The sequence below is a fragment of the Chiroxiphia lanceolata genome, chromosome W, assembly GCF_009829145.1.
Source record: "Chiroxiphia lanceolata isolate bChiLan1 chromosome W, bChiLan1.pri, whole genome shotgun sequence".
NCBI classification, from domain to species: Eukaryota; Metazoa; Chordata; class Aves; order Passeriformes; family Pipridae; genus Chiroxiphia; species Chiroxiphia lanceolata.
In genome coordinates this window covers 5,237,475-5,264,246 of record NC_045670.1, presented here as the reverse complement: position 1 = coordinate 5,264,246, position 26,772 = coordinate 5,237,475, and the positions used below count along the sequence as shown (strand labels likewise).

Below are 26,772 nucleotides of genomic sequence, written 5' to 3'. Positions count from 1 at the left end.
ATGGCGGGGGAGGTGGCGAGGCCAGCCGAAAAGCCCCCAGGCATCTCTTCTCTCGCTCTCTGGAATTCCTTCTGCACTCTGCTGCACGCCTCGGCCAGGGCCCCGGTCCTGGCCCCAGTCGCCCCTTCTCCTGTGGCCACCGCTGCCTACTCCAGGCTAACAGCTGCTGCGGACCCAGGGTCATGGCCGCCGCCCCAGCCCGTGCCAACCCGGCTCCAGCGCCATGCCTACCCCCAGGCCAGGGCTGCGGGGCCCGGCCCCCCAGGCCCAGCAGCTCCCTCTGCTACTCTCCTGGCTCCAATTTCTTCTGTGCCACAAGCTTCTCTTCCGTTTTCTTAAATATGTCATTCGCAGAGGCGTTACCAAAACTTTCTATTGGCTCTGCATAGGAAGTCCACCTGGAACTAACCATCTTCAGTTCCAGGGGGGAAAAGCTAGTAAACTGTATCAGGGACTGTATCGGGTTAATTACGCTGATACTTTTGGTCTGTGTTTGGCCCAGCCAGTTGTAAAAGTTGTTCTTTCCCTGCCAAGTTATGAGAAAACAAGCATTGATAAAATGGGAAATTTGTCCTTGAAGAGAGTTCTTGTATAAACTATATTAATTGATATTCTGTGATTGGCTAATCGTTCTCCAAGGTTGTTTGAAGGAGAGATTGAGGAGGAGGAGGATGAAGTAAACCCACCAACTCAATTAAGAAAGACCCTCCCCAGGTGCAGTACACAGGCGCAGGGAAAGCCACGCGTGCGTAGAAGAGATATTACTTGCATAACTGGGAGGTGGGACTGAGGGCCTCTGACTGGGCGGTGCTGGCCACACCTGCCTAGGTTGAGGTCACTCAGTCAATTGTATAAAAGCAGATAGCTCTTTCTTGGAGAGGAGCAAGCTTCACATCAAGGACAGCATTGCCTTTTGGTGGGGACGCCTGCCAATTTGTGAACTTACTGACTTTCCAAGGATGCAGCTTCTGCTATTGGTAATTATAGGCATGCTAGGGCAGTAAGATAACTTTATGGGCAACAGCTGGGCGACTGGGGAGGTCATGCTGGGGGCTTATTTCTCTCCTCCTTCCTCTCTTTTGGGTTTGTTCATTTTGTTGGCCACCTCTTGGTAATAAATATCAGTTTTGTTGAGCTTCCAATGGTGTCATGGTTTCAAGATTTCAGTATGCTTGAATCCTCAACAGGGACGTTGATACTTTTGGTCTATGTTTGACCCAGCCACCTGTGAGAGTGTATCCTTTCCCTGCCAAGTTATGAGAAAACAAGCACTGATAAAATGGAAACTTTGTCCTTGAAGGGAGAATCTTGTATAAATATATTTAATTGGTGTTCTATGATTAGCTAATCGCCTTTCAAGGTTACTTGAAGGAGAGATTGAGGAGGAGGAGGATGAAGTAAACCCACCAACTCAATTAAGAAAGACCCCCCCCAGGTGCAGGGAAAGCCACGCATGCGCAGAAGAGATATTACTTGCATAACGGGGGGTGGGACTGAGGGCCTCTAGCTGGGCGGTGCTGGCCACACTTATCCAGGTAGACGTCAACAATTAATTGTATAAAACCAGATAGCTCTTTTTTGGAGGGGAGCAAGCTTCACATCAAGGACAACGTTGCCTTTCACGGGGACGCCTGCCAATTTGTGAGCCTACCGACTCTCTGGGAATGCAGCTGCTGCTATGGGTAATTCTAGGCATTCTGGATCGGTAAGATAACTTTATAAGAAACAGCTGGGTAATTGGGGGAGTCGTACCGAGGGCTTATTTTCCTCCTCCTTCCTCTCTTTCGGGTTTGTTCATTTTGTTGGCCACCTCTTGGTAATAAATATCAGTTTTTGTTGAGCTTTCAACAGTGTTATGGTTTCAGTTTCAGTATCTTCTGAACTCTCCCTATTATATAAACCCATGACAAATTGTTATTATATTTTACTTTGTTTCAATTATTAAACTTTTCTTATCTCATCCCATGAATTTTTCCTTTTTTTTCCAATTCTTCTCCCCATCCCACCAGGGGTGGGGAGGATTAGTGAACCACTTCTGTAAAGGATAATAAAAAGTGTTTTTATAAATACATTAATAGCAAAAGGAGGGGCAAGGAAAACCTCCATTTTTTATTGGACACGGGGGGGGATATAGTTACCAAAGATGAGGAAAAGGCTGAGATACTTAACACCTTTGTCTCAGTTTTCAACAGTAAGACAGGTCGTCCTCAGGACAACTGACCTCCTGAGCTAGTAGACAGGGACAGGGAGCAGAATAACCCCCCCTGTAATGCAGGAGGAAGCAGTTAGTGACCTGCTGAGCCACTTGGATCCTCACAAGTCTATGGGACCAGATGGGATCCATCCTAGGGTGATGAGGGAGCTGGTGGAAGAGCTCGCCAAGCCACTCTCCATCATTTATCATCAGTCCTGGCTAACCGGAGAGGTCCCAGATGACTGGAAGTTGGCCATTATGATGCCCATCCATAACAGGGGCCGGAGGGAGGATCCAGGAAACTACAGGACTATCAGCCTGTATTGGGTCTAGCTGAGCTGGAGTTCATTTCCTCATAGCAACCCTCACGGTGCTGTGCTTTGCATTGGTAGCTAGAAGGGTGTTGATAACATATCAGTGTTTTGGCTACCGCTGAGCACAGCATCAGCACTGTAACATTCCTTCCCCAGTTAAGGGCAAGATCCTGGGAGGGGACACAACCAGGCCAGCTGACCCAAACTAACCAAAGGGATATTCCAGGTCACATGATGTCAGCTCAGATATAAAAGATAAGGAAAGGAGGAGGAAGGGGGGCCATTCGTTGTTTACAATGGTTGCCTGCTGAGAAACTGTTATGCGTGCTAAAAGCCCTGCTTCCCAGGATGTGACCAGACACTGCTTGCTAATGGGAAATAGAGAATAAACCTTGTTATTTTCCACTTTGCTTGTGCTTTCATTTCTGCTTTAGTAAATTGCCTTATCTCAACCTACGAGTCTGTATCAGGGGTTAATTGTGCTGATACTTTTGGTCTGTGTTCGGCCCAACCACTTGTGAAAGTTTTGTTCTTTCCCTGCCAAGTTATGAGAAAACAAGCACTGATAAAACGGGAACCTTGTCCTTGAAGGGAGTTTTTGTATAAACTATATTTAATTAGCATTCTGTGATTGGCTAATCGTTCTCCAAGGTCGCTTGAAGGAGAAATTGAAGACCATAGTGATGAAGGACGCCCCCAGGCTCATTTGGAAAAGACCCCCCTGAGTGCAGTACGCAGGCGCAGGGAAAGCCACATGTGCACAGAAGAGATGCACTTACATAACCAAGGAGGTGGGATGGAGAGCCTCTGGTTGGGTGGTGCTGGCCACACCTGCCTAGGTTGAGGTTACTCAGTTAATTGTATAAAAGCAGATAGCTCTTTCTTGGAGAGGAGCAAGCTTCACATCAAGGACAACGTTGCCTTTTGGTGGGGATGCCTGCCAATTTGTGAACTTACTGACTTTCCAAGGATGCAGCTTCTGCTATTGGTAATTATAGGCATGCTAGGGCAGTAAGATAACTTTATGGGCAACAGCTGGGTAACTGGAGAGGTCGTGCTGGGGGCTTATTTCTCTCCTCCTTCCTCCCTTTTGGGTTTGTTCATTTTGTTGGCCACCTCTTGGTAATAAATATCAGTTTTGTTGAGCTTCCAATGGTGTCATGGTTTCAAGATTTCAGTATGCTCGAATTCTCCCTAATACAGAGTCATTTCCCATCTTATTCTCTCTCCCCTGTCTGACTGGGAAGGGTAGTGATAGAGCAGATTGGTGAGCACCTGGTTTCCAGCCAAGGTCAACCCACCTTGGTGCCCGACAAAGTTATGGAACAGATCATCTTGAGTGTGATCACACGGCACCTACAGGATGGCCAGGGGATCAGACCCAGCCAGCATGGATTTAGCAGGGTCAGGTCCTGCCTGACCAACCTGATCTCCTTTTGTGACCAGGTGACCCACCTGGTGGATAAGGGGAAGGCTGTGGATGTGTCTACCTGGACTTCAGCAAAACCTTTGACACCATCTCCCACAGCATACTCCTGGAAAAGCTGGCAGTCCATGGCTTGGACAGGTGCACTCTTTGCTGGGTTAAGAACTGGCTGGATGGCCAGACCCAGAGAGTGGTGGGGAATGGTGTTGCATCCAGATGGTGGCCAGTAACTAGTGGTGTCCCCAGGGATCAGTGTTCGGCCCAGTCATGTTTAATATCTTTATTGATGATCTAGATGAGGAGATTGGGTCTACCATTATCAGATTTGCAGATGACACCAAGCTGGGGGGGAGTGTTGATCTGCTGGAGGATAGGAAGGCTCTGCAGAGGGATCTGGACAGGCTGAATAGATGGGCCAAATCCAACGGGATGGGGTTCAACAAGACCAAGTACAGGTCCTGCACTTTGGCCACAACAACCCCCTCCAGCACTACAGGTTGGGGACATAGTGGCTGGAGAGCAGCCAGGCAGAAAAGGACCTGGGATTACTGATTGACAGCAGTCTGAACATGAGCCAGTGTGTGCCCAGGTGGGCAAGAAGGCCAATGGCATCCTGGCCTGTATCAGGAATAGTGTGACTAGCAGAACTAGGGAAGTGATTCTTCCCCTGTACTTGGCACTGGTGAGGCCGCACCTCAAGTAATGTGTCCAGTTCTGGGCCCCTCAGTTTAGGAAGGATATTGAGGTGCTGGAGCAGGTCCAGAGAAGAGCAACAAGGCTGGTGAAGGGACTTGAGCACAAGTCCTATGAGGAGAGACTGAGAGAGCTGGGGTTGTTTAACCTGGAGAAAAGAAGGCTCAGGGGAGACCTCATCACTCTCTACAACTACCTGAAAGGAGGTTGTAGCCATGTGGGAGTTGGTCTCTTCTCCCAGGCAACTATCAGCAAGACAAGAGGGCATGATCTTAAGCTGTGCCAAGGGAGGTTTAGGTTGGACATTAGGAAAAAGCTCTTCACAGAAAGAGTGATTGGGCATTGGAATGGGCTGCCCAGGGAAGTGGTGGAGTCACCGTCCCTGGAGGTGTTTAAGAAAAGACTGGATGTGGCACTTAGTGCCATGGTCTAGGTGACAAGGTGGTGTTAGGTCATAGGTTGGACTCAATGATTTCAGAGGTCTTTTCCAACCTAGTTGATTCTGTGATTTTGTGATTCCAACACTCCGGTCATAGCAGTCATCCCACCATGTTTCCATGATGCTGTCATAGGTTTGAAAAGAGATGTTGGAATTTTTTTCCCCAGTTTTGCTCCTCCCCCCAAATCTGTTTCTTCCGGGATGGGGGGAGTCAGGAGGGGGAGACGAGCAGAGCCACACGCAGCGCAGGAGTGGGGGAGAGGGGAGGTTCCCTCTAAAGAGCGGGCCAGGGCCACACCTCGGAAGTCCTTTGTCCAGATGATTGGTTTTTTCCACCGATGGACAGAGTGGGAGCTGCTTTCAGTTTTTTTCTACCGCCTCCTCTTTTTTTTTTTTTCCTGAGGGGGAAGGTTTTTTTTCCTTTTCCCTGACGGATACCAGATAGAGAATGATTAAGAGAGAGACCGACCCATCTCAGAGTGAGGTAGTCTGCCCTTCAGGGCGTGAGACTGCATTATCAAAGCTGCCTGACCTGAGACTGTGCCTGTGAGAAGGGGGACCCATTGCTGGTCGCTCACCTGGCTACCAGCATCTGTTAAGCTGCTGAGGACAATTTGCCCTCGTTGCCACAGGTTTCTCTCCACCACCTGGGGAATTGGGACTTAGTTTTGTTTCTTTCAAAAGTTTTGTTTGCACCATTTGTTGTTTATTCAGGTTTGTTAATAAAGAACTGCTTTGTTTTTTTTTCCTTTTCTACACTTTTCACTTGAAGTCTCCTAATTTCAAAGTTGTAATCTTGTTAAGCTAAGACATGCTAATAAGATCACAGCTCTGCAGGTGTGCACGTCTCTAGTTCCTCCTGTTTATTCCGCATGCTGCATGTGTTTGCATAGAGGCACTTAAGTTGGGCCCCCAATCAAGTTTCCTTTCTGTCTGGAGTGGCTGGAATTCCTTGGTGCTGTCCTTCAGGTGCTCTCCTGCTGACCTGCAATCCCTCTCCAGGGTCTGGGCATCTCTTGCTGGCTCCAGCATCTAACTGGTATGAGTGGGATTGCATGTCATCCCACACCTTATCGCCATTAAACCTGATGATGTCCCCCTCCTCCATCTAGTTTAAAGCCCTATCAATAAGCCTCACTAATGATGCCAAAAACAGCATAAAATAACTGCTCAGAGACAAAATTTGGTCTTTAAGCAGCAAAGGTATTTATTTCGAGCAACGTTGGGGTGCTAGGCAGCTATCGCTGCACAAACTAGCTCCGAAGTTCTCAGTGAAAAGTCAGGTAATTTATACAGCTTTGGTGAGGGATTACTGTGCAAGTTTGGAGCTGGCTTCCCGCCAAGTCTCCGAAACTCGACAACAGAACCTGTTTCCCAAAGAAGGAAGAAAAAAAAAAGAAAAACCAAACAACCAAAACTATAGCAAAAATATATATTTTACATATAAAACAGATATATACAGTGAGAATACTATATACCTATAACCCCAGAAACCCTAAATAGCTTCCTAAAAGGGAAGAGGGGAAGGGAGAAGGGAAAAAGGACAAAATAGGATGAAAAGGGACAAAAACAAAACAGGTCTACACAATCTAAAAACCTGTTAACCAGCAAATAAAGAACTGGCAAAATCTCACCACTTCCCTTGAGGAAAGCAGGACAGCCAGACCGCGGCCCAGCACTCTCCCCTCCCGCAGCAGCAGACAACAGCAGTCGATACAGGCCTCAACTTCAGATAAGCAAGACCACATAGGGATCTACTGTTCTCAAACCTCGCTGGAAGAGAAGAGAGCTAAGGTCTCTCTGGTCAGCCTATTTATACCTCAGGTTACGTAAAGGAATAGCATGGAATACTTCCTGGGTCACCTTCCTAGTTCCTTCCTGGTTACAAGCTGGTCTCCAGGAAGGCCTAGGGTGAAAACTATCACAATTACAATATTTTACATGAATAATCATTAAAATTACATCATCTAGTTATAATATTCATATTAGGCGGGGTTCAGGAGGAGCTTGAGGTGGAGTCATCCTTTTGGGGAGATTCCTGGGGGTTGTTCCTGTTTCTTCAGCCTCATGAGGGTTGTTTCTTTTACTCTTTTACTAGTACTCCAGCTAGTCATACGTGTCTAGCAAGTGAGGCAGAGGAAATATTAGCAGAAAGGATAGCAACCATCTACTCAAGTTGGTCCAAATACTGTTTAGCAATGGTAAACATGGTATTATGCATTGCTTAGAATAATACGGGAATTCCAGTGTTTCAGAATAATGTATTTATCAGGTACTTAGGTCCACCATATCAGAATCATAAGGGGGTATCATATTCAATGTAAGGGATGCTAATACAAGAAGTTTCAAGAGAAATGATCAATTTGGTTCACTGTCCTTAGAACCAATGCCACAGCTACCTTCTTTGTTACTTCCTAAGCGCTAGACATTCATGTTGTGCTCTGTAAGGCACAAGTATGAATCTAATGCTTACCGAGAGTAATATTTAATCATTAAATATCAAGTGATATGATGAAAAACACCTTTTAATTTATAGTATCATAACCTCTACTGGCTTAAAATATAGAAACCAGTAACAGCAAAATGGCATTTGCAATTATTATCACAGAATCACAGAATATGATGAGTTGGAAGGGACCTACAAGCATCATCGAGTCCAACTCTTAGCCCTGCACAGGACCATTCCCAAGAGTCACACGATGTGCCTGAGAGTATTGTCCAAATGCTTCTTGAACTCTGTCAGGCTTGGTGCTATGACCACTTCTCTGGGGAGCCTGTTCCAGTGCCCAATCACCCTCTGGGTGAAGAACCTTTTTCTAATGTCCAACCTAAACCTCCCCAACACTACTTCAGGCCATTCCCCTGGGTCCTGTCACTGGTCACCAGAGAGAAGAGATCAGTGCCTGCCTGTCGGGGTCAACAACAGGTCTGTTGGAAGGAAGTAAGAAGATGAAAGACAGGTATTACAAAAACGGACTTCCTGGACTTTCTGCAAGTCACAGTGACTCTGCTTTAGCCAGATATTGATGACTAAGCAAATGCTGTATCACCATGAGTTTGCTATTTAGCAACCAATCCTGATGTATGTGTACATGAAGGCACCAACTGTAGGTTGACATGTGTGTTGTGTGAAGAGTATAAATGTCTGTAACCTGTTGCAATAAAGGATCCATCCATCCTTCCTTCTATCCTGTCCCTGCTTTGAAAGAAGATGATTCTGTGTCGCTTTAGCTGTCTCAGCATAACAGCGACATTTGGTGACTCCAACGCAATTGCTGCGCTGAAGATTTATCTCCCAGAGAGAACTCGAAGGGATCTTTCTCCGAGAGAGAAAGACTTTGAAAATTCATCTCCAAGAGAGAGAGTTTGAAGTGATTTCTCTCTGTTTGCAGTGATTTCTTTCTTAGAGAGAGAAGGAGCAGTGATTTCTCTCCTAGAGAGAGAGGAACGCGTGGGTCGATGCACAAGGGAGACGGCGCCCGATGAAACTTTGAGAGCAGTGGGGTTCTGCTTGGTCCGGACCTGACATTTATTGACCCCTCGTTAGGTAAGCTATCAGGGAGGTGCCATCGGGAGCAAAAATTTTGACAATGGGACAATATATAACTAAAGAAGAAAATGTAGTTTTGTCTACATGGAAAACCCTCCTTAATCGTAGGAGTGTCAAGGTTAACGATTTTGATTTATGATGTGTGCCGTTATGGTGCTAAAAAGAAGACTTTGAAACTACTGCGTTAAGTTGCATTTAATGTGTCTGCCTGGCACTTGTGAGACTTTGAAAGATTTGGAAGCGTGCAGAGGGCAGCAATCTATGCAATAATTCACATAAGAACCAAACTCTGAGACACAACTACCCAGGAAGATAAACAGGTTGCCAGTGTACTGAAAGTATAGCAAACTGTCTTTGAACCACACCTCCAAGCCAGAAAAATGTAGAAAAATCTAACAATTCACTCCTGGAGGCAGAAAGGAAAGAGGGACCCCTCCCCTCCATTGCTGCTGCTGCAGGAAAAACAGTTTTTCCACCATATGACTCCACCGAGAAAATAACTAAAGAGAGAAATTTAAATCGAGATGGACAGGCAAATGGAGAGGGGCAGAAACAAACTAGAGAGCAGGGACCGGGCAGAGAACAAGAGAGCAGAGCCTGTCCTTGTAGGAGCCATCGGACTTAAGAGTCGACCCCCACTTTCTTTTCTTTCTTCTCCACAGCCTTAGTTACCTATTCTTTGTTCATGTGCTGACTGTTTCAGTTTCACAATGCGTGTGTGGGAAAATACATAAAATATGCAACAGATTACGTTTAATGTAGTAAAAACCTGAAAAAGACGATCTCTGCCGGGTAGGGAGAGAAGGGGAGGAGGGCAAGCTAGAAAGTTACCTTCCCATATTTGTTAACTCTCATGTTAACTCTATTATCTGTCGTTGTGAGCTCACAGTGTTACTAATGTTACTCTGTGTGTGTGTAAAAAAGTGAACAAAGGTTTTACCAGGAGAAAAAAAGAAAAAGTAAAAAACCCTCCTGCTTTGTAGAAACTGTAACTTTGCAACCTTTTGATTAGAGAAAGAAATTATCTTACAGATTCATAAGATAGTCTTACTAACTGTTTTTTGAAGTTGTTTATCTAAATAGCCAAAATTGTTTTAAGATACATGTATAAATGTAATAGAGAAATAGAGTTTTCAAAGTTTTTATAGTGACTACTGATAAGAAATTCCAAAGTGTGTGGGAGAGCGAGTTTCCACCAGAGCAGAGTGAAGGTGGTGCCAGGCACAGCTGCGCTGCTTTCCCTCTCCTTCCCCCACGCAGACAGCCGTGCAAACACCCTTTCGTATCTTCTGTGTTTTATAGACAAGTCTTTAAAGATTACTAGAAAAATTTCTGAGTAGACTAATTTAGTAAAATATCTAGTTCCAAGATATTTTATTTGACAAAGGCAGTTTTTGCCAGAGAAAAAAAAAGGAAAAAATAGGCCATTTTAGCCTGAAGTTTCCACCTTTTCGAGGAGAGAGATAAAATCTAAGGAGATAACACAGGGAATTACCTAACCACACACGACCTTTTAAGTTTAAACTGTTGCTTAGTAAATGAATAGAAGAAATCAAAACCTTTCTACCTTTTATAGCAACAAGCAAGAAACAAAACCATGTAAACTTAATTTTTCTGTTCTCTTCTCAGTAGAGCATATGCCAGAAAGACTGAGAGGCAGAAATTGTTTCTTAGTCATTTTTTTATTGTAAATTGTTGCTGAAAACCAACTCAGATGCTTTCAGAACCATGAAGTTTTTTGAGAAAGAGAAACAAAAAAGTATAAATGCTCTTTCACCCAAAGATATTTTACTAGAAAAGATAACAGTACCAATAACAAACTCAAAAATAGAACACAACTGATTATTTATTATAGCCTTGCATTGATTTAAGTTTATTAGATTTGGAAATTCAAAAGACAAATTCTACCTTGCTCAGATTCTGTAAAATATAAATATGCGTAATTTTGAAAGTATCTAAAATTGTCTTAAACTGCATCTGTTCTATTCTCTGTGTTAAGCAACAGAAGTGTGTCCCTGTTATCGAGTAACAACCTTAGACCAAAGCTGCTGCTGCTGCTTTCCCAAGAAGCACCCCTAATCCCCTGGTATGCTCCTATAAACAAGATCCTGGTTTAAAGCAACCTGAAAGCTGAATGACACCGCTTAACTCGAAAAGGCGGTAATTGTTCTCCAGTTTCATTCTCTTGCATCCAGAGAGACAGAACTCTGCCCTATGAATTACTGTGAATCCTTACATTAAAAATGGCAAATACGTTGCCTGTGTCTGACAATTTGATTGACCTTTAAGACAATCAAAGTGTGCCTCCTCCAGAACTAAACATCAGCAACTCCCGTCCAACTAATCTTCCTAATATAAAAAAGGAGTTCACAGAGTCCGAAGCAAGAGCATTGGCTAAAGAGAGGCAAAAGAAAAACAACCACAACTTAATTGAACAAAGAAGAAGATCTGAAACTAATGATTGTATAAAAGAACTGAGCACCTTGATACCCAAGTCAAATGACCCAGATATGCACTGGAATAAGGAAACGATCCTAAAAGCCTCAGTGCAAAGAGAACAGCAGTGCATGAAAGAACTGGAAAACAGCCTGAAGAAGCTGGAATATGCCAACAAACACCTGCTGCTCAGAATACAGAAACTTGAGATGATGCCTGAAGACCCTTTTAGTTTTTTGATTTTGCTAATTTTTATAAGCTTTATATGTAATTATAGTAGAAGTATATTTTAGAAGTAGCTATATTGTATTCCTCATCCTTTAGCATCCTTTAGTTTACACATTCCTCAACCCTCCTACCCCATTCCATGCTCCCTATATCAATCTTACCCCTGAATTCAGTAGAAATGTTTAGTCTCTTGTCAAGGCAAGGCCTACGCTGTTTAGAGAACACTCATATCTTGGCCTGAACAACAGAACAGAGTCAAGAACTGGGTGACCATGTACCCTTTGTGCTCTGAAGATGGTGATGGTGATGAAGAGGTGGTCCCAAAAGCCCACAGACCCAATTCCCAGGGGGTGGGCCAGGGGGTGGACCAGAGCAAAGGCAACGGGATGGACAAAACTTAGATTGGTCAAGCAGTATTATAAAATGTAACATCTCAGGCACAACCGGCGCACGCATCTTGTAACATCTATGCCTTGGCACAAATTAAACCCTTTCCTTATCTCACCCTCAATTAACTGCTCCTGAGTTTTTTTCTTATCATCAGCTGAACTGGCATCAGAGATGCAAGTTCGGGCACATGGACTGTCCCTTGTTCCATCTACAAACCTTTACTCCCCTGATATAGTCAACCAGGTCATCAAACGAGCCTGAACAACAACACCCAGAACATGATGCCACACCACACAAACCTGTCCTGCACCACCACCCTTGACCTCACTGACGGCACCATCACCTTCAGTGACAACCTCGGGAACGTAACTAAACCAACTGACACTTACAGTTTACTGCGAAAATGGGAGCCAAACTGGAAGATATCCTGGTAGACGATAAATAATATTAAAGAAAAAAGAAACTGTGTGTGACTTGATAATAGAAAAGAGATAAAAATGCACTTAATACAAATAAACCCTTATCCATGGAGCTGACACAAAATAAGGACTGCTCTAGCCAAAGAGAAACAGAGGGCTCCTTGGACATTTTTAGTTCAAAATTACTAGATTATTCTTACTGTAAAAATCCTCTCAAAGAGCCTGCACCAGAAAGCACAGGACTGAAATCAGACACTCGGAAGGGAGGAAAAATAGACAGTCAGAAAACTTCCTGGGTAACTGATGAGCAGTTGGCAATGTGGCTTTGTGAATTCCTAGATGAAATCATGAAGGAATGTGGCAGTTTAATACCACTCTGTAAAAAAGATGTCCTGGAAAGATTAAAAGAAGTCTTTAACGAAGATTTCTCCCATAGAAAACCTTTTATCACCAAGGAGATCATAATGTATTGGGAAAAACATCCAAAACTCTCCACTTGCAATTTCCGGATCTTCTATAATAAGCACATGCTAGATATGGATTATTTGGCTACACTGGAAGGCCAGAACTGGCTGAATGACCAGATAATTAACATGTATGGTGAACTCGTAATGGATGCAGTCCCTGAAAAGGTTAATTTCTTTAACAGCTTTTTTTTATACACAGCTCATAACCAAAGGATATAATGGGGTAAAGCAATGGACTAAAAAGGTGGACTTATTCAAAAAGACACTTATTAATTCCTATTCACCTGGCAGTCCACTGGTCCCTCATTGCTGTGAATGTCCCCAGTCATTTCATTTTATGATTCCCAAGGCATTCATTTTCAGTTTTGTGTGGAGAACATTCAACAGTATTTGCTGACTGAAGCAAAGGAGAAGAATCACCCCGAGTTCCTTCAAGGTTGGCAGACTGCTGTGACAAAGTGCATTCCACAACAGAAAAACGACAGTGATTGTGGAGTTTTTGTGCTCCAGTACTGCGCTTCGCCTTAGAGACCAGCCTTTTCAGTTCTCCCAAGAAGATATGCCCCAAGTGAGAAAAAGAATTTACAAGGAGCTGTGCGAACACCAGCTAATAGATTAATAAGATGCAGCCAACCAAATTTATCTGGCATTTCTAACACGTTGCAGCTAGTGTTTGTGTACTTGAATTTCTGAAAACTTCCAAGAATCTTGAGATATTCTCAACTGAGTGGTGTGACCACTGTCATTACCTCAGTTTTTTGATAAGTTCTTTAACTGGCAGAACACGACAGAGCTGCCATAGAATATTCCTACTGTCAGTTTAATTCTCTTGTATTCTCAGCATACATATAAGCAAAGCATACAGCTAAAGCCATAACACTGTAGATTTAGTGCACCTTTGAGATGTAGCTAGAAATGACAAATACGGGTGAATTTATCTGGAAACATAAAAATGCATGGTGTGTTTTCTGATGCAATAATGCTTTGAATCAATAACGGATAATAGTCATAGTAGTGAAATTTAAATTATGAAACAACTTAAGTGCATTTCAGTTAGAAATTAAAAGTGTACAGGCATTATTTTTTTATGTTCTTTTAACTCAAATATGCAGAAGTTTCTAACTCATAGAACAAGTTAGTATCAAGAAAACATTTTACACATCAAATGAACATTTTTAAATACAAAAAAAGGGGGGAAGAGACTATGTATGTGCATAAACAGATGCTAACTCAGAATAGATCTCATTTAAGTTTGTTAGGCCTTATATTTCTTATAATAATTTCTTTTCAAACCAGGTACAGTTGATAAATGTGACTACCAAAAATAACAAACTGGAAAGTACATAGCCAATAACTACCTGAAATGTAAAATGTGTAATTGAAGTATGGAAGTATAATGAAAATTCCGTTTGTGTATGAGTGAAGAATGAGTGAGGTGGCCACCAATGAATGACTGGAAAAAGACTGTATGAGAGAGAGAGACTGTATAGATATATGTGCAAACTTAAAAATACTTTATATTAGACTGTTAAGATTTTAAGAGAACCTGTTAAAGGAATCTGTCAGACCATAGTGAGTCCTTATTCTAGATAGATAAACTCTCTAATTTTTTCTTGGTGAAGTGTTGTTATCCATCCTTATTGTAAGATTGTGGGGGATTTCGGCGGGACTGAGCCCCTGAGATGGAATGAGAGAGAGTGACTGAGAATGGAGGCCCTGGTCCTGACAATGTACTGATGCATCCTGAGAGAACAGAGGAGCAGCAGGAGAAGAGCTGTCCCGTAGGAACAGGGAACAGTGTCTCATGAGAACGAGGACTTGTTTTGAACAGAGTGACTGAGAAAAATATAAACATCAAAGGAAAACAGGGACAGGTGCAGAGAAATGTTGTGAGCAAGTAGGACTAAGAAAGTCCAGAGAAAGTCCAACTAAAATCTACCTATTAGCTGTGAGAATTGTAGTTTGTGTATGTAAGCTGACCTATCTGTGTGTTATACGTGTACCAAAAGAGTTGTATTTAAGAGGCTGTAAAGTGCAGCTCATGGCTACTGCTACTTCCTTATTCTTTCCAATAAACTTTCTTGCTGAATATTACATGTTGTAGTCTGTCCCAACAACAACATAAGACCCTGCATTTCTTCTTAGCTTTGAATCAGGGGTTGTCAATACAGATGCCTTGCTTGATCAGCCTGTTGCAAAGGGCCCTGCAACAGACTGTCAAGGCCATCTTTGTGAGATAAATACAAAAAAAGGGGGAATTGTCAGGGTCAACAACAGGTCTGTTGGAAGGAAGTAAGAAGATGAAAGACAGGTATTACAAAAACGGACTTCCTGGACTTTCTGCAAGTCACAGTGACCCTGCTTTAGCCAGATCATGATGACTAAGCAAATGCTGTATCACCATGAGTTTGCTATTTGGCAACCAATCCTGATGTATGTGTACATGAAGGCACCAACTGTAGGTTGACGTGTGTGTTGTGTGAAGAGTATAAATGTCTGTAACCTGTTGCAATAAAGGATCCATCCATCCTTCCTTCTATCCTGTCCCTACTTTGAAAGAAGATGATTCTGTGTTGCTTTAGCCGTCTCAACATAACAGCAACACCTGCCCCTCCTCTTCCCCTCATGAGGAAGTTGTAAACTGCAATGAGGTCTCCCCTCAGTCTGCTCCAGGCTGAACAGACCAAGTGACCTCAGCTGCTCCTCATATGGCTTCCCCTCAAGGCCCTTCACCATCTTCATTGCCCTCCTTTGGACGCTAAGAGTGTTATTAAGCAGTACCTTTATAAAATTGAAGACAGGTACTTTAAGAATTACTTGGGTTACAACTCACACTCTTGGGGAGGGAAGAATGGATGGGTGGACAGACAGACAGGGAAGAAAGAAACACACACAGAAAGAAAGAGAGACAGAGGGAACAAACAGAGAGAGTCTGGTCAACAAACAGGAGGAATGGGAGCTCTGTGCCTAGCCTGAGAGTTATGATGTCATAGAAATCACAGAAACTTGGTGGTAAAACTCACATGAATGGAAGACCACAATGGATGGCTACAAAGTCTTTCAAAAAGATAGGAAGGGAAGAGGAGGTGGAGAAGAGACATTTTAGTGTATGGAGTATGGAAATTAAAAAAGTTTTACTGAATGCCATTGGATCAGGATTAGAGGGATCATCACCAAGGAAGATCTTATGGTAGGTATCTGTTACTGACCTCTCAGTCAAGATGATTAATACTTATAACACTAATCATACAATAAGCTATTATGCAGATTTAACACTATACTACTAACATGAATGGGTGTTCTATCCAGGTTTAGTTTGGTAACTATGAAATAAGCTTGTAGAAGATATTTTCGGAAACTTAATGAGACACTTTTCAGAATTATCTAATATATATAATTTAAACTTGTTGCCAAATTTCAGCCAAATTCATAGTGCAGATTCAGCACTCACTTTCATGAAGAATGTTGGGTGCATTTTGGTAAAGCCAAATGGAAATTTAGGTTCTAAACTCAATTCATAGTTACTGATAGTATTAAACAATACAGATAGGAAAAAGCTTGAACATTATTTTAACAGTTCTTGTAACAGTCTCTTTTGTTCTACTCATCTCAGTGATTCCAAAAAACTCGGTCCAAAAAACTGCTCAGAGACTTTTTTTTATCTTTAAGCAGCAAGGTATTTGTTTATTCAATGTTGGGAGCAAGCCAGCTCGCACTGGACAAACTTGCTCAACTTGAAAGTGCAAAAGCAAGCCATTTTATACACTTTAGATACATGGTTACATAATTTATTATACATATTAATAAGTAGGCTAGTCTCTGGGTGGAGTCTTTCCAGACATGCGCAGTCTTCTACTGTGGGGGTCTTCTCCTCAAGCCTTCATCCCTCTGGTGGTCGCCATGGACGTCTTCCTCAATTTGACCTCTTCAATTAGGTGACCTGAATTCTTCAAACTTGCAAAATCCTGGCTCTGGGCCTTCTAGATCTTATTCAAACGTCTAGTTTACCTAATTTATTACTGTGTGTGTACTACTCCTATTCTTTTTATTCTTTCTATAATAAGGCCTTTGGTCCAGTGATCAGAACAGAACATGATATTAACCAGTGCTCCTAAAATGTTCTTCCAGCAAAACAGTTATTGGGGTTTCTTAGCGGGCCAAGATATCTCAGTTAACTCTTTTAGGCCTGGCTCCTGTTTCACAAAGTAGAAAGCTACTTTAAAAAGTATGCATGATATGTGACTGAAAACAGTCACAGGATGATATTATGATTGTGTGAAGTCAAAACATTAGGTCAGCAAATATCCTGGGAATTTTAGTTAACTGAATGGCAACACCAGATGCTGTTTACCCGAAGAGGTTAATAAAAGGGAAACGCAGAGAAGGGTCTGCAGAGAAATCCCGAAACCGAATTGTGCGTGCAGTCCCATTCATTCATCGCCATTATTCTCCAAGCTTACTGATGATGCCAAACTGTGTGGTGAAGTGGACATTTTAAAAGGGAAAGCCATCTTACAGAGAGACCTGAACAGGCTGGAAGAGTGGGTTAGCAAGAACAGTATGAAGTTTAACAGACAAGTGCAAAGTTCCTGCACCTGGGTGAGAAGACCTCATCATAGTATTCCAGTACATAAAGGGTGGCTACAAAAAGGATGGAGGCCCTCTTCACAAAGAGTCACATGGAGAGGTCAAGGGGCAATGGATGCCAGTTGCATCAGGAGAGGCTTCATCTTGACATAAGAAAAATTTTTTACAGTGAGAACAATTATTCACTGGAACAACCTCCCCAGGGATGTGGTAGAGTCCCCATTGCTGGAGGCTTCCAAGATGCAATTGGACAGGGTGCTAGATAACCTCATCTAGGTTCCCTTTCCCATGATAGTTTTGATTAGATGATCTTTTAAGGTCACTTCCAACCTGGGCTATTCTATGATATATAGATCTGTATATCCATCTGGAATGCTGAGGATCTGACCTTTCCCCTTTAGAAGAACCTTTCAGAAGAATATTCCATATGCCTTTGTACTTGCTGATTTTTGTTATAATTTTTCTTGGGTTAGCCAGTAAATAATTGATAATGCTTACAAATCATAAAAAAATTAATTGGAAAGAACACACTTCTGTAGATTAGTGGTGCTGCTGTTATTACTATTATCTGATTCTTCCCACTTTCCATTTTTCTAACTCTATGTGTAACCATACTTTTTGAGAAGGAATAAAATTTCATACATCATCGTCATAATCACAGCTTGTCATTGTCACAGATTACTGTGCAGAGATTACTGGCTGGCAGCCAGTCACCAGTGGTGTTCCTCAGGGCTCAGTTCTAGAGACAGTTCTGTTCAATATTTCTATCAGTGATCTGGATGCAGGAGTTGAATGCACCATTAGCAAGTTTGCTGAAGATACTAAACTAGGAGGTGCTGTTGACTCTCTCAAGGGACAAGTGGCATGACATTTAAAAAGAACAAATGCCAGATTCTGCACCTGGGACCAAGTGATGCTGGACACAAGTATAGAGGAGTGGCTGGAGAGCAGTCCTGCAGAAAGGGATCTGGGGGTGCTGGTTGACAGCAGGTTCACTGTGAGTCAGCAGTGAGCCCTGGCAGCAAACTGCATTCTGGAGTGCACCAAAGACAGTAGAACCGGCATTGACATGCTTTGGGAGGCAAAGACTGCTGTGACTGACTCGTAGCCGGCAGGGGGTGCTGTTGGGCTTTCTGTCTGCACCAAGATGGCGGCCGAGACCTCGAAACGGCAGCGAGCGTAGACGGGGGCTTCCCTGCAGGCACCGGTGACCTATCACAAAAGTGGTTTTCCCCGGTCGGCAACTGCGCAGGGTTTGCGCGCGGAATGCGGCGGGCAAGGAGCAGGGACCAACTGATGGTAAGGTAGGGCTGCGAGGGGTCGGCCGACAGCGACGGAGAGGTGGCAGCTCCTAGTCCAAAGCTGGGCGGGGAACAGAGCCCGTTCATGTGACACCAGTGGTCTTTTATAGCTCTCTAACTCCCATGGGGCCTTACCGTGAGAGTTCTCATTGAAATAGAAAATGAAATAAAATTTAGCTATTTAACTATGTAAGTGTGACTTTGCAAAATGTAAAACTGCTTAAAAGTTTCTGCCCAAACTGTGGGCAATTAAGATAACAATAATTTAAAGAATAAGGAAGGCTTTTTAGCACTTAGAGAGGGGTGGGGAACCTGAAACTGTTTGAAATGATAAAACTTTATGTAACTACTCTATAATGGTAAGAATAGGAGGTAAAAACTAAGTGTCTATTTAGATAAGGCAGACTGCAAAAAGAGTGTGTGCATAGATAATTTTAAACTTGCTACTTTCGAACTGTATAAAAAGCTATGGTATTTCTTGGCTCAGCGGAGTGCACTGGGGAGAACACCTGCCCCTTTGCATTCCCCGGCCGTAATAAAAGTGCTTTTCAGATTGTTCAAAGGTTTCTTTGAATCACCCTCTCCCCTCTGGACTGGCAGCCTCAGCCATGGCTAAAGGGGAGATGGGGCTTCCCCCGAGGGATTCAGTTGGTATGCAAAGGCTCTTAGCTACTTTCTTTGTGTGGCTTAATTGCCGGCTATCCACCTAGGGGAGCTCTGCTCTAGCAGGCAGGAACACTTATTCACCGAGAAGCCTAAACCCGTAATAGTCTCCACAATTTAAGAAGGATCCTTGAATGCGTCCAGAGGAGGGAAGCAAAGCTGGTGAAAGGCTGGAAGGAATGTCCTATGAAGAGCAACTGAGCATACTGTGTTTTTCTAGTTTGGACAGAAAGAGACTGAGGGATGACCTCATTGCTCTCTACAGCTTCCTGAGGGAAGGGAACTGGAGAAGGAGGTGCTGATCTCTTCTCCCTGGTATCCAGTGACAGGATGCGTTGGAATGGTTCAAAGCTGCACCGGGGGAGGTTCAGACTCAACATTAGGAAGCATTTCTTTACTGAGAGGGTGGTCAAACACTGGAACAGGCTTCCTAGAGAGGTGGTCGATGCCCCAAACCTGTCAGTGTTTAAGAGGCATTTGGACAATGCCTTCAATAACATGCTGTAACTTTTGCTCAACCCTGAAGTAGTCGGGCAGTTAGACTAGATGATCATTGTAGGTCCTTTCCAACTGGAACTATTCTATTCTAAGAGTATTCGAATGCTAAACCCCAAATAACTTCAATAATCTTTTAGAAAGAGTCATATGAAGAGTTTTTGCTTCCTACTGGACAATCTATCTAAACAGGGGGAGACGCAGTTTTAGATATTCAGTATAGTTCTTCCTTGACAAAATATTTTTGTCTCTTTTTCTCTCTTATGACAGAATATTTGCAGGAAGAATTCTGAATTCCAACCTATCTCAATCATACATGTATAGCTAGATAATTTTGTGTGTGTGTTTTTTTTACCTTATGTGAAAAGTTAGAAAACAGTTCTCAGTCAAAAGCTAGAAAAAATATTCATTTTACTGTTAGATTATTTTGACATCAAGTTTGTAAATATACGGTGCCACTTTCTGTCTATGAAAGATTAAAAATCTGTCAAACAGCAAACATTTCTTGCATGGGCTAATGAACCATGGTGGTACATGTAACAGGAATACATGTGGAAGCAGGCATGAAAAGATTGAAGAAAGTTGCAAAGTAAAGGAAAATCAGGTATATGTATTTCTTCTTTGCATATAGCTGAGATGTTTCAAATCTTTTCTCTTGTGGTAGTTAGCAGAGACAGATTTTTACCATTATTAAAGACAGTAGATATGGATGTAATTACAGGCAGATAAAAATGAAATCTTATGATTAAATAACATTTCCTTTTGTTTGAGTAGCAAAGCAGAAAAAGTTGTTTTTCACCTTTACAGTCCTTCAACATGCAGTCCTCCCTGCTAATGATTTTGATAGGTGTCTTCATAAAATTCCTTAGTCTGTGTGGTCATCATACCTTTCTAGAAATCTAATTGCATATTACAGTCAAAAATTCCACTTCACCATCATAGAATCATAGAATCATTTAGGTTGGAAAAGACCCTTAAGATCATAGAGTCCAACTGATGTCCTGAATGCAGGCTTGTTCCCCAGTGCAAAGCACTAATTCTCACACTGAGGCAAGGGATTTCTATTTCTTTATTCTAACTTGTGCAAAGTAGGGAATCAGGTGGTAACCCCCAAAAGGCTGGCTCCCCAATCATCAAAACTTTATAGTATTTATACATTTTAACAAACAAAAGGCATCAGCATTCATTGGTTGCAGATTACATAGCTTTGATGCCGGAAAGCTGGAAAATAACTCTCTAAGATTCTTTTTGAGTATTAGAAAGCAAAAGCACTCTCTTTATTATGGCAGCCGTGATGCACAGGAATATTTTCCAAAGTGTGCATGCCTGAGTTACAAAAGTGTCTTGCTTTTATTTAGTTACCTAATTAACAATTCAAAGCATTACCTAATACTGTTACACCCACTTCCAAAACAGTCTCTCCCACAGTACCGTCCTTGCCATGCCCTGACACACCTCCCGAATTTGAGTTGGAGGTCCCAAAAAGACCATCTCTCCATCTTCTCTTCCTCTTCCTCATCTTCTTTAACCCAGTATCATGCCTTTTGGAACAGTTTCAAGGCTCCCGAATAGCTTTGACTACTTATATCTAGTATTATGTCTCTTTCTCGGTACATTTTTACAGATAGGAAACCCTTTACCTCGTTAAAACCCCTTGTATGTTGAAATTCTTAACAAAGAATGATAATACTGCATTTTAGGAATTTTGTACAAAGGTACTAGCAAGCTATACTAAAACATATAGATTTTACGGCTACAGCTTTTGCATTAATTAGTACTCAAACCCATTTTTGCTAGATATATCTCTCGCTTCTCGTGCTAATTAGTCTGCAGGCACAGTTCTTCCCTCCATTTGAGTCTGGGGTCCGTTTTGAGTAGGTGGTCAATGGGTTGGTGGTCACAATCATCCATTGCCGGAACTACCTTTCCCCCAGTTACTGCTCAGTTCTCCTGACCACTCCTGGTGGCTCTTATCCAGACAACCCATTCCTCTTTTCCTTAAAACAAAAGATTAGCCAAGCGGTCACAATGCAATTGCTTAATCATAACTATCCAGCTACATCTACTGATTAACAAATAAGGAAAAAAATTGCCTAGTTTGACTCAAACCCCTATTCAAATCTTGAGGGGCTCAAATTTTGAGGGGCTTGATATCATTCCCCCCCTTTGAGGCTATGAGATTTGTCCTTATGACAAAACTCATAAACCTCACAACTTTTCCTGTCTATCGACACATGAAGTCCTACTATTGATCATATTAATCTTTTGACACAACTCAAGGTAATGCAAACAATGACAATTACTATTACTATCGTAGTTTTAAGCAAACTTGGCAACCATCCATTTAACAAAACTTTAATTACTTCTCTACTCTTGTTGGTACAACAGGGGAAAGCCTCTGGCCAACCAGAAAAGATACTGACTAATACTAATAGATATTTGTATTGATTACATCTCGGTAATTCTGTAAAATCTATTTGCCAATGTTCCCCGGGTATTATTCCTCACTTTGCACTTCCTCTCTGTATTTTCTTTCCTATTTTTTGATTATTAGCACAACAAATTGCACATTTTCTAACTACTATGTCTGCAAAACTTTGTATCTTGGGTCTAAAGAAATTAATTTTTTACTAAAAGCAACAATGCATCTGCTCCTGCATGTGTCTCTTGTGGCATCCTTTTAAGTAGGGTTTCCATCATTCTCTCAGGGACCAAGAGCTTCTTTTCAGGTATTTCCCACCATCCTTCTTTATTTTTCCAGTTGTTCTGTTAATTGTTCCTCTTCTTTTGTATAATTTGGCAAAGATAAATCTACAGCAGGTTTATAGTCGAACTTTCTTTCCTTGGCTCAATTCCAGGGCTCAAGTGAAAGCTACCAATTCGGCTTTCTAGGCAGAGGTGTTGCCAGGCAGTGGTTTGCTTTCCAATACCTCTGCAATAGTTACCATGAGGTAATCAGCTTTCTGTTGTCCATTTAACATGTAACTGCTTCCGTCAGTACAAAGCTCCATCTCTGCCTCAGGTAGGGGCTCGTCTTAGAGATCTGACCTACTGGAATAAACTTGTTCGATCGTTATCAAACAGTCATGATGTATTCTCCTGTCTCTGAGACCGGAAGCAAAGTGGCTGGGTTAAAACTCACAATGCCACTGTTCCAGCTCCTTTGCCAGTATAATCTTTGTGGGACCATGGTTCAACAGAGCTGCATCTTCTGGGGTGGAATGTAGTGGGCTTCTGTGGCTGGGTTTTGGTAGCGGGGGGGGGGGGGGGCTATGGGGATGGCTTCTGTTAGAATCTGCTAGAAGCTTCCCCTGTCCCATGGAGCCAATGCCAGCTGGCTCCAGGATGGACTTTCTGCTGCTGACCAAGGCCGAGTCAATTAGGAGCAATAGTAATGCCTCTGGGATAACATATTGAAGAACAGAAGGTTGATGCGCAGAAGAAAATTCCAACCAGGGAAGAGTGGAGTGAGAACATGGGAACAACAAAGTAGACACCAAGGTCAGTGCAGAAGGAGGGGGAGGAGGTACTCCAGGCACCAGAACTGAGGCCCCTGCAACCCGTAGTGAAGACCATGGTGGAGCAGGCTGTCCCCCTGCAGCCCATGGATGACCATCAGGGTGCAGAGACCCACCTGCAGCCCATGGAGGAGCCCACGCTGGAGCAGGTTTTTCCCAGGTAGGACTTGTGGCCCCTGTGAGGGACTCACGGTGGAGCAGTTCATTCATGAAGGACTGCACTCCATGGAGGAATGACCCATGGGACAGCAGTTTGGGAAGAACTGCTGCCCGAGGGGTGGACTCACGCCGGAGAGGTCCATCAAGGACTGTCTCCCATGGGAGGGACCCGGGAGCAGGGGAAGGACTCCTCTCTCTGAGCAGCGGTAGAAACGACAACCCCCATTCCCTGTCCCCCTGCACCGCTGTGGGGGAGGAGGGAGAACATGGAAGGAGGGGTGGGAGGAAGGTGTTTTTAAGACTGTTTTATTTCTCACTCTTTTGCTCTTATCCTGTTACTAATAAATTTAAGTACTATCCCCACTTTGAGTCTTGTTTTGCCCGTGAAGGTAATCAGTAAGTGACCTCTCCCAGCTGTTAACTCATGAATCCTTCGCTGTTTTTTTTCTCTCTCCTCTGCCCAGTTGCAGAGGGAGAGTGAGAGAGTGGCTTTAGTGGGTACCTGGCATCTGACCAGGGTCAACCCGCTACAGTCCTGTAGTTGGATTTTCCCATTCAAAGGGAAAGACAAGTTGACTCTATTCATCCACAGATGTCTTTCAAATCTAATACTGTCAAGTACATATTAGTCTCTGGTATTGAGGATTCGGGACTACCAGGTGCCCATGACTCTTGCACTGGTCTATATTCTGATGATTTAGGCTTTTTCACTGGGAGGATTGGAGTGTTAAATTATGTTTGGCATTTCCTTAATAACCTGAACTCTAAGAAAGAGTCTATTAATGATTCAAATACTCGCCAGGCCCCTAACTTTATAGGGTATTGTTTTTCCTTACCAGTTGGACTCCTGGTTTCAGTTCAGTTTTTACTGGACTCACGTTTCTTGCTTGTCCCAGGTGTAATGGTTTGAGAGTCCCAAAATCCAATTCCCGAGTCCAAGCCCTCCTCCCACATCTCAACCCAGTGTGAGATGGGTTTTCCAGACAACACACGAGACTCAATATGGGGGGAAGGGATTATATTGCGATGACTGTACAAATAAATATTATAATACATTACACACACAATCTCAACTATCTCTACCATGATAAAGCAGTATTTACAATGGATCAACTCTCTTCTTCCTCCAAATAAAAGTGCAGGAGGGAAGAAGGAAGAGGTCCTTTCTACTCTCAGAGCAGCAGTCTCTCTAGGGCAGCAGTCCTTCTCTCTCTCTTCCATGCAGCAGTTGTAGCTGGATCTTTTATCATTACACACGAGGGAGGCTTCCAAGCCCCTCTCGGCCATTCGACTCCAGGCAAGGGTCTTCCTCTTCCGTGGGCTGCGTTCACCAGGAAAAAGGTCGCTTCACCACGTGTTATCAACGAAGTGCAGAAGCCTTCATGATGGTCCTTATCCTCAGGGGATTCAAACTCCCTTGCAGAGCTCCCGTACTCTGATCTCAGGCTGTTAGCTTAGAAGCAATGGGGGGGGTGTGGGGTGGTGAAACCCTCCTCCACATTCCATTCTGACCATCCCGGTCCAGCTCCAGGATGCCTGAGCTTCTCAGCTCCTCTCTCTGCAGTGCATGCTGCATTTTAGGACTTCCATATAGTAGGAGTCCCCTCCACTTAGGAGGGATCTCAAAAGGAGTTTGGGGGTTTTGATTTCAGTTCTTACCCCAACTCTCTCTGTAGAGTTTAGTTCTCTCTCTGCTGCTGACTCTCTTTCAGACAACTCTGTGTCTTCCTGCTTGGACGCATGCTTGTTTGCTGTTCCTTATCTTCTGACTCTTTGCCACTGTTCTCCGGTCAGTGCTGTTCTGCCACTGCTCCGTCTGCTGCTCACAGTAGAGGGAAAAAAACTCCCAACTTCTCAGTTACAGATACTTAGCCCAGTCTAACACTGTTCCAAGTCCCTGCAGCCCCCAGTTGGGGGCTGGGGGGCCATAGCCCCCCAGCGGGGCTCCTGCCCCTTCTCCTCGTGGCCTCAGAACATGGCCACCTCTCCAACAACAACAACAACTACATTCTTTTCCGATCTGGGTGATATGTTTATATTTTGCAGAAGCGCTCATTGGCTCAACCCCAAGGGTAACCACCCCCTGGGGGGTTACCATTTTATAACTTCAGGGAAAAAACTGTTTTTTCCCCCACCACACCAGGATTCATGATGCCCAAACCAGTGGTATAATTGCATCTAAAACTTCACTGAACATTTCCTGTTCTGCAGGTTTTTCCTCAGTTAGTGTGCAGATCTGCGCTTTCCATGCATTTTCTGGAGGAATATGCAACTGGACAGGGTCAGAAAAAGTCATCTTGCATAGCAAATCCCATCCAAGCAGTGGCAAAATGCACTCCAGCATATAAAGAAACTGATGTGTTAATTTTGTGTTGAATTCCACTGCTGGTAAAAACAATCTGAGGGATTTCCTCCCCATTGCACCAACATTTACTTTCATTTTACTTAAAGGTCTCTTACAGCTAGTAACTACAGAATGAGTTGCTCCAGTATCCACTAGAAAATCTATTGTTTCATTCCCCATCTTAATTGGAACCAGAGGATTGGCCAAGGAAATAATAATAGATGCTTCTGATCCCCTTCAATCTAGCCCAATTTCTGCCATAATTCCTGTTTCTTTTGATTCTCCCTTTTGTTCATTTGCGAATTGGGGGTACTCCTTTTTCCAGTGCCCCTCCTGTCTACAATAGTGTGAGATACGGGATTCGTGTCTCACTCGGTTATTTATTGTATTGGAACAAACCGTGTGTGTGGGCAGGAGGAGGACAGACCTCCAGGTTGGAAACCTCGTGGCAGTATTGGAAGGCACATGGCCTGCAGCCCCAAGGATCAGAAGCCATGTGGCAGGGCAGCTGTAAATCAAAAGGCCCACCTGGTAGCCTGCCCACACCATGCCCCCTAGAGCCTCTGATTGGCACCCCTCACTCTGGCCTGTAGGGCACTGAGTGGTCAGTGAACCAGATGTCCCACCTGGGAGGGGTGGCCATGGTAGTGAAAGCATATAAATAGAGGAGAACAAGGGCTCCATTTTGCCCTTCTTCTCTGGGACCTATCACCACCATGTGAATCCAGACTTCCTCAGGATTCTTCGGTGGTAGCTATTTAATCTATTTTTCTAACCTCTTTCTTTACTCCTTGTTTCTTCTCTTAATCTCTCTTTCTTTACTCTTTTCTTTCTTAATCTCTTGTGGGTAACTTAGAACTGATGGGTTGTATTTCACTAAACTGGTGTTTGATGTTTGCTGGGTACTTTTGTGGAATCTACTCCTTGGTTGTATGTTACTCCTGTGAACCTTTTGCCAAAATACCTATTTTCTCACTAAATTAAAAGAAGTCTCTTGGGAAAAGCATGTAGTGTGTTCTCTTTATGCGACTTCAAGGTATTAAGAACTAAAGGCTCTACAAGAGTTCAGCGGGAACTCTTGGTGTCTTAAATATAAGTAAATCTCCTGGGTAGCATGTGGCTTGGACCCGGGGCTTTATAAATAGGCAC

General features: G+C 43.2%; 1 protein-coding gene and 1 pseudogene across 1 annotated transcript; both read left to right on the top strand.

Annotated features, from left to right (window-relative positions):
• LOC116779976 lies at positions 1-12,115 on the top strand (annotated as a pseudogene).
• A 291-nt stretch (positions 12,116-12,406) lies between these two features.
• Positions 12,407-26,235, top strand: LOC116779975 (sentrin-specific protease 5-like). The gene is given in 5 exon segments (XM_032674479.1): positions 12,407-12,739; positions 12,741-12,820; positions 12,822-12,881; positions 12,883-13,065; positions 26,217-26,235. Coding segments are annotated over 5 exon segments (675 nt in total).
• The last annotated feature ends 537 nt before the right edge of the window (positions 26,236-26,772 follow it).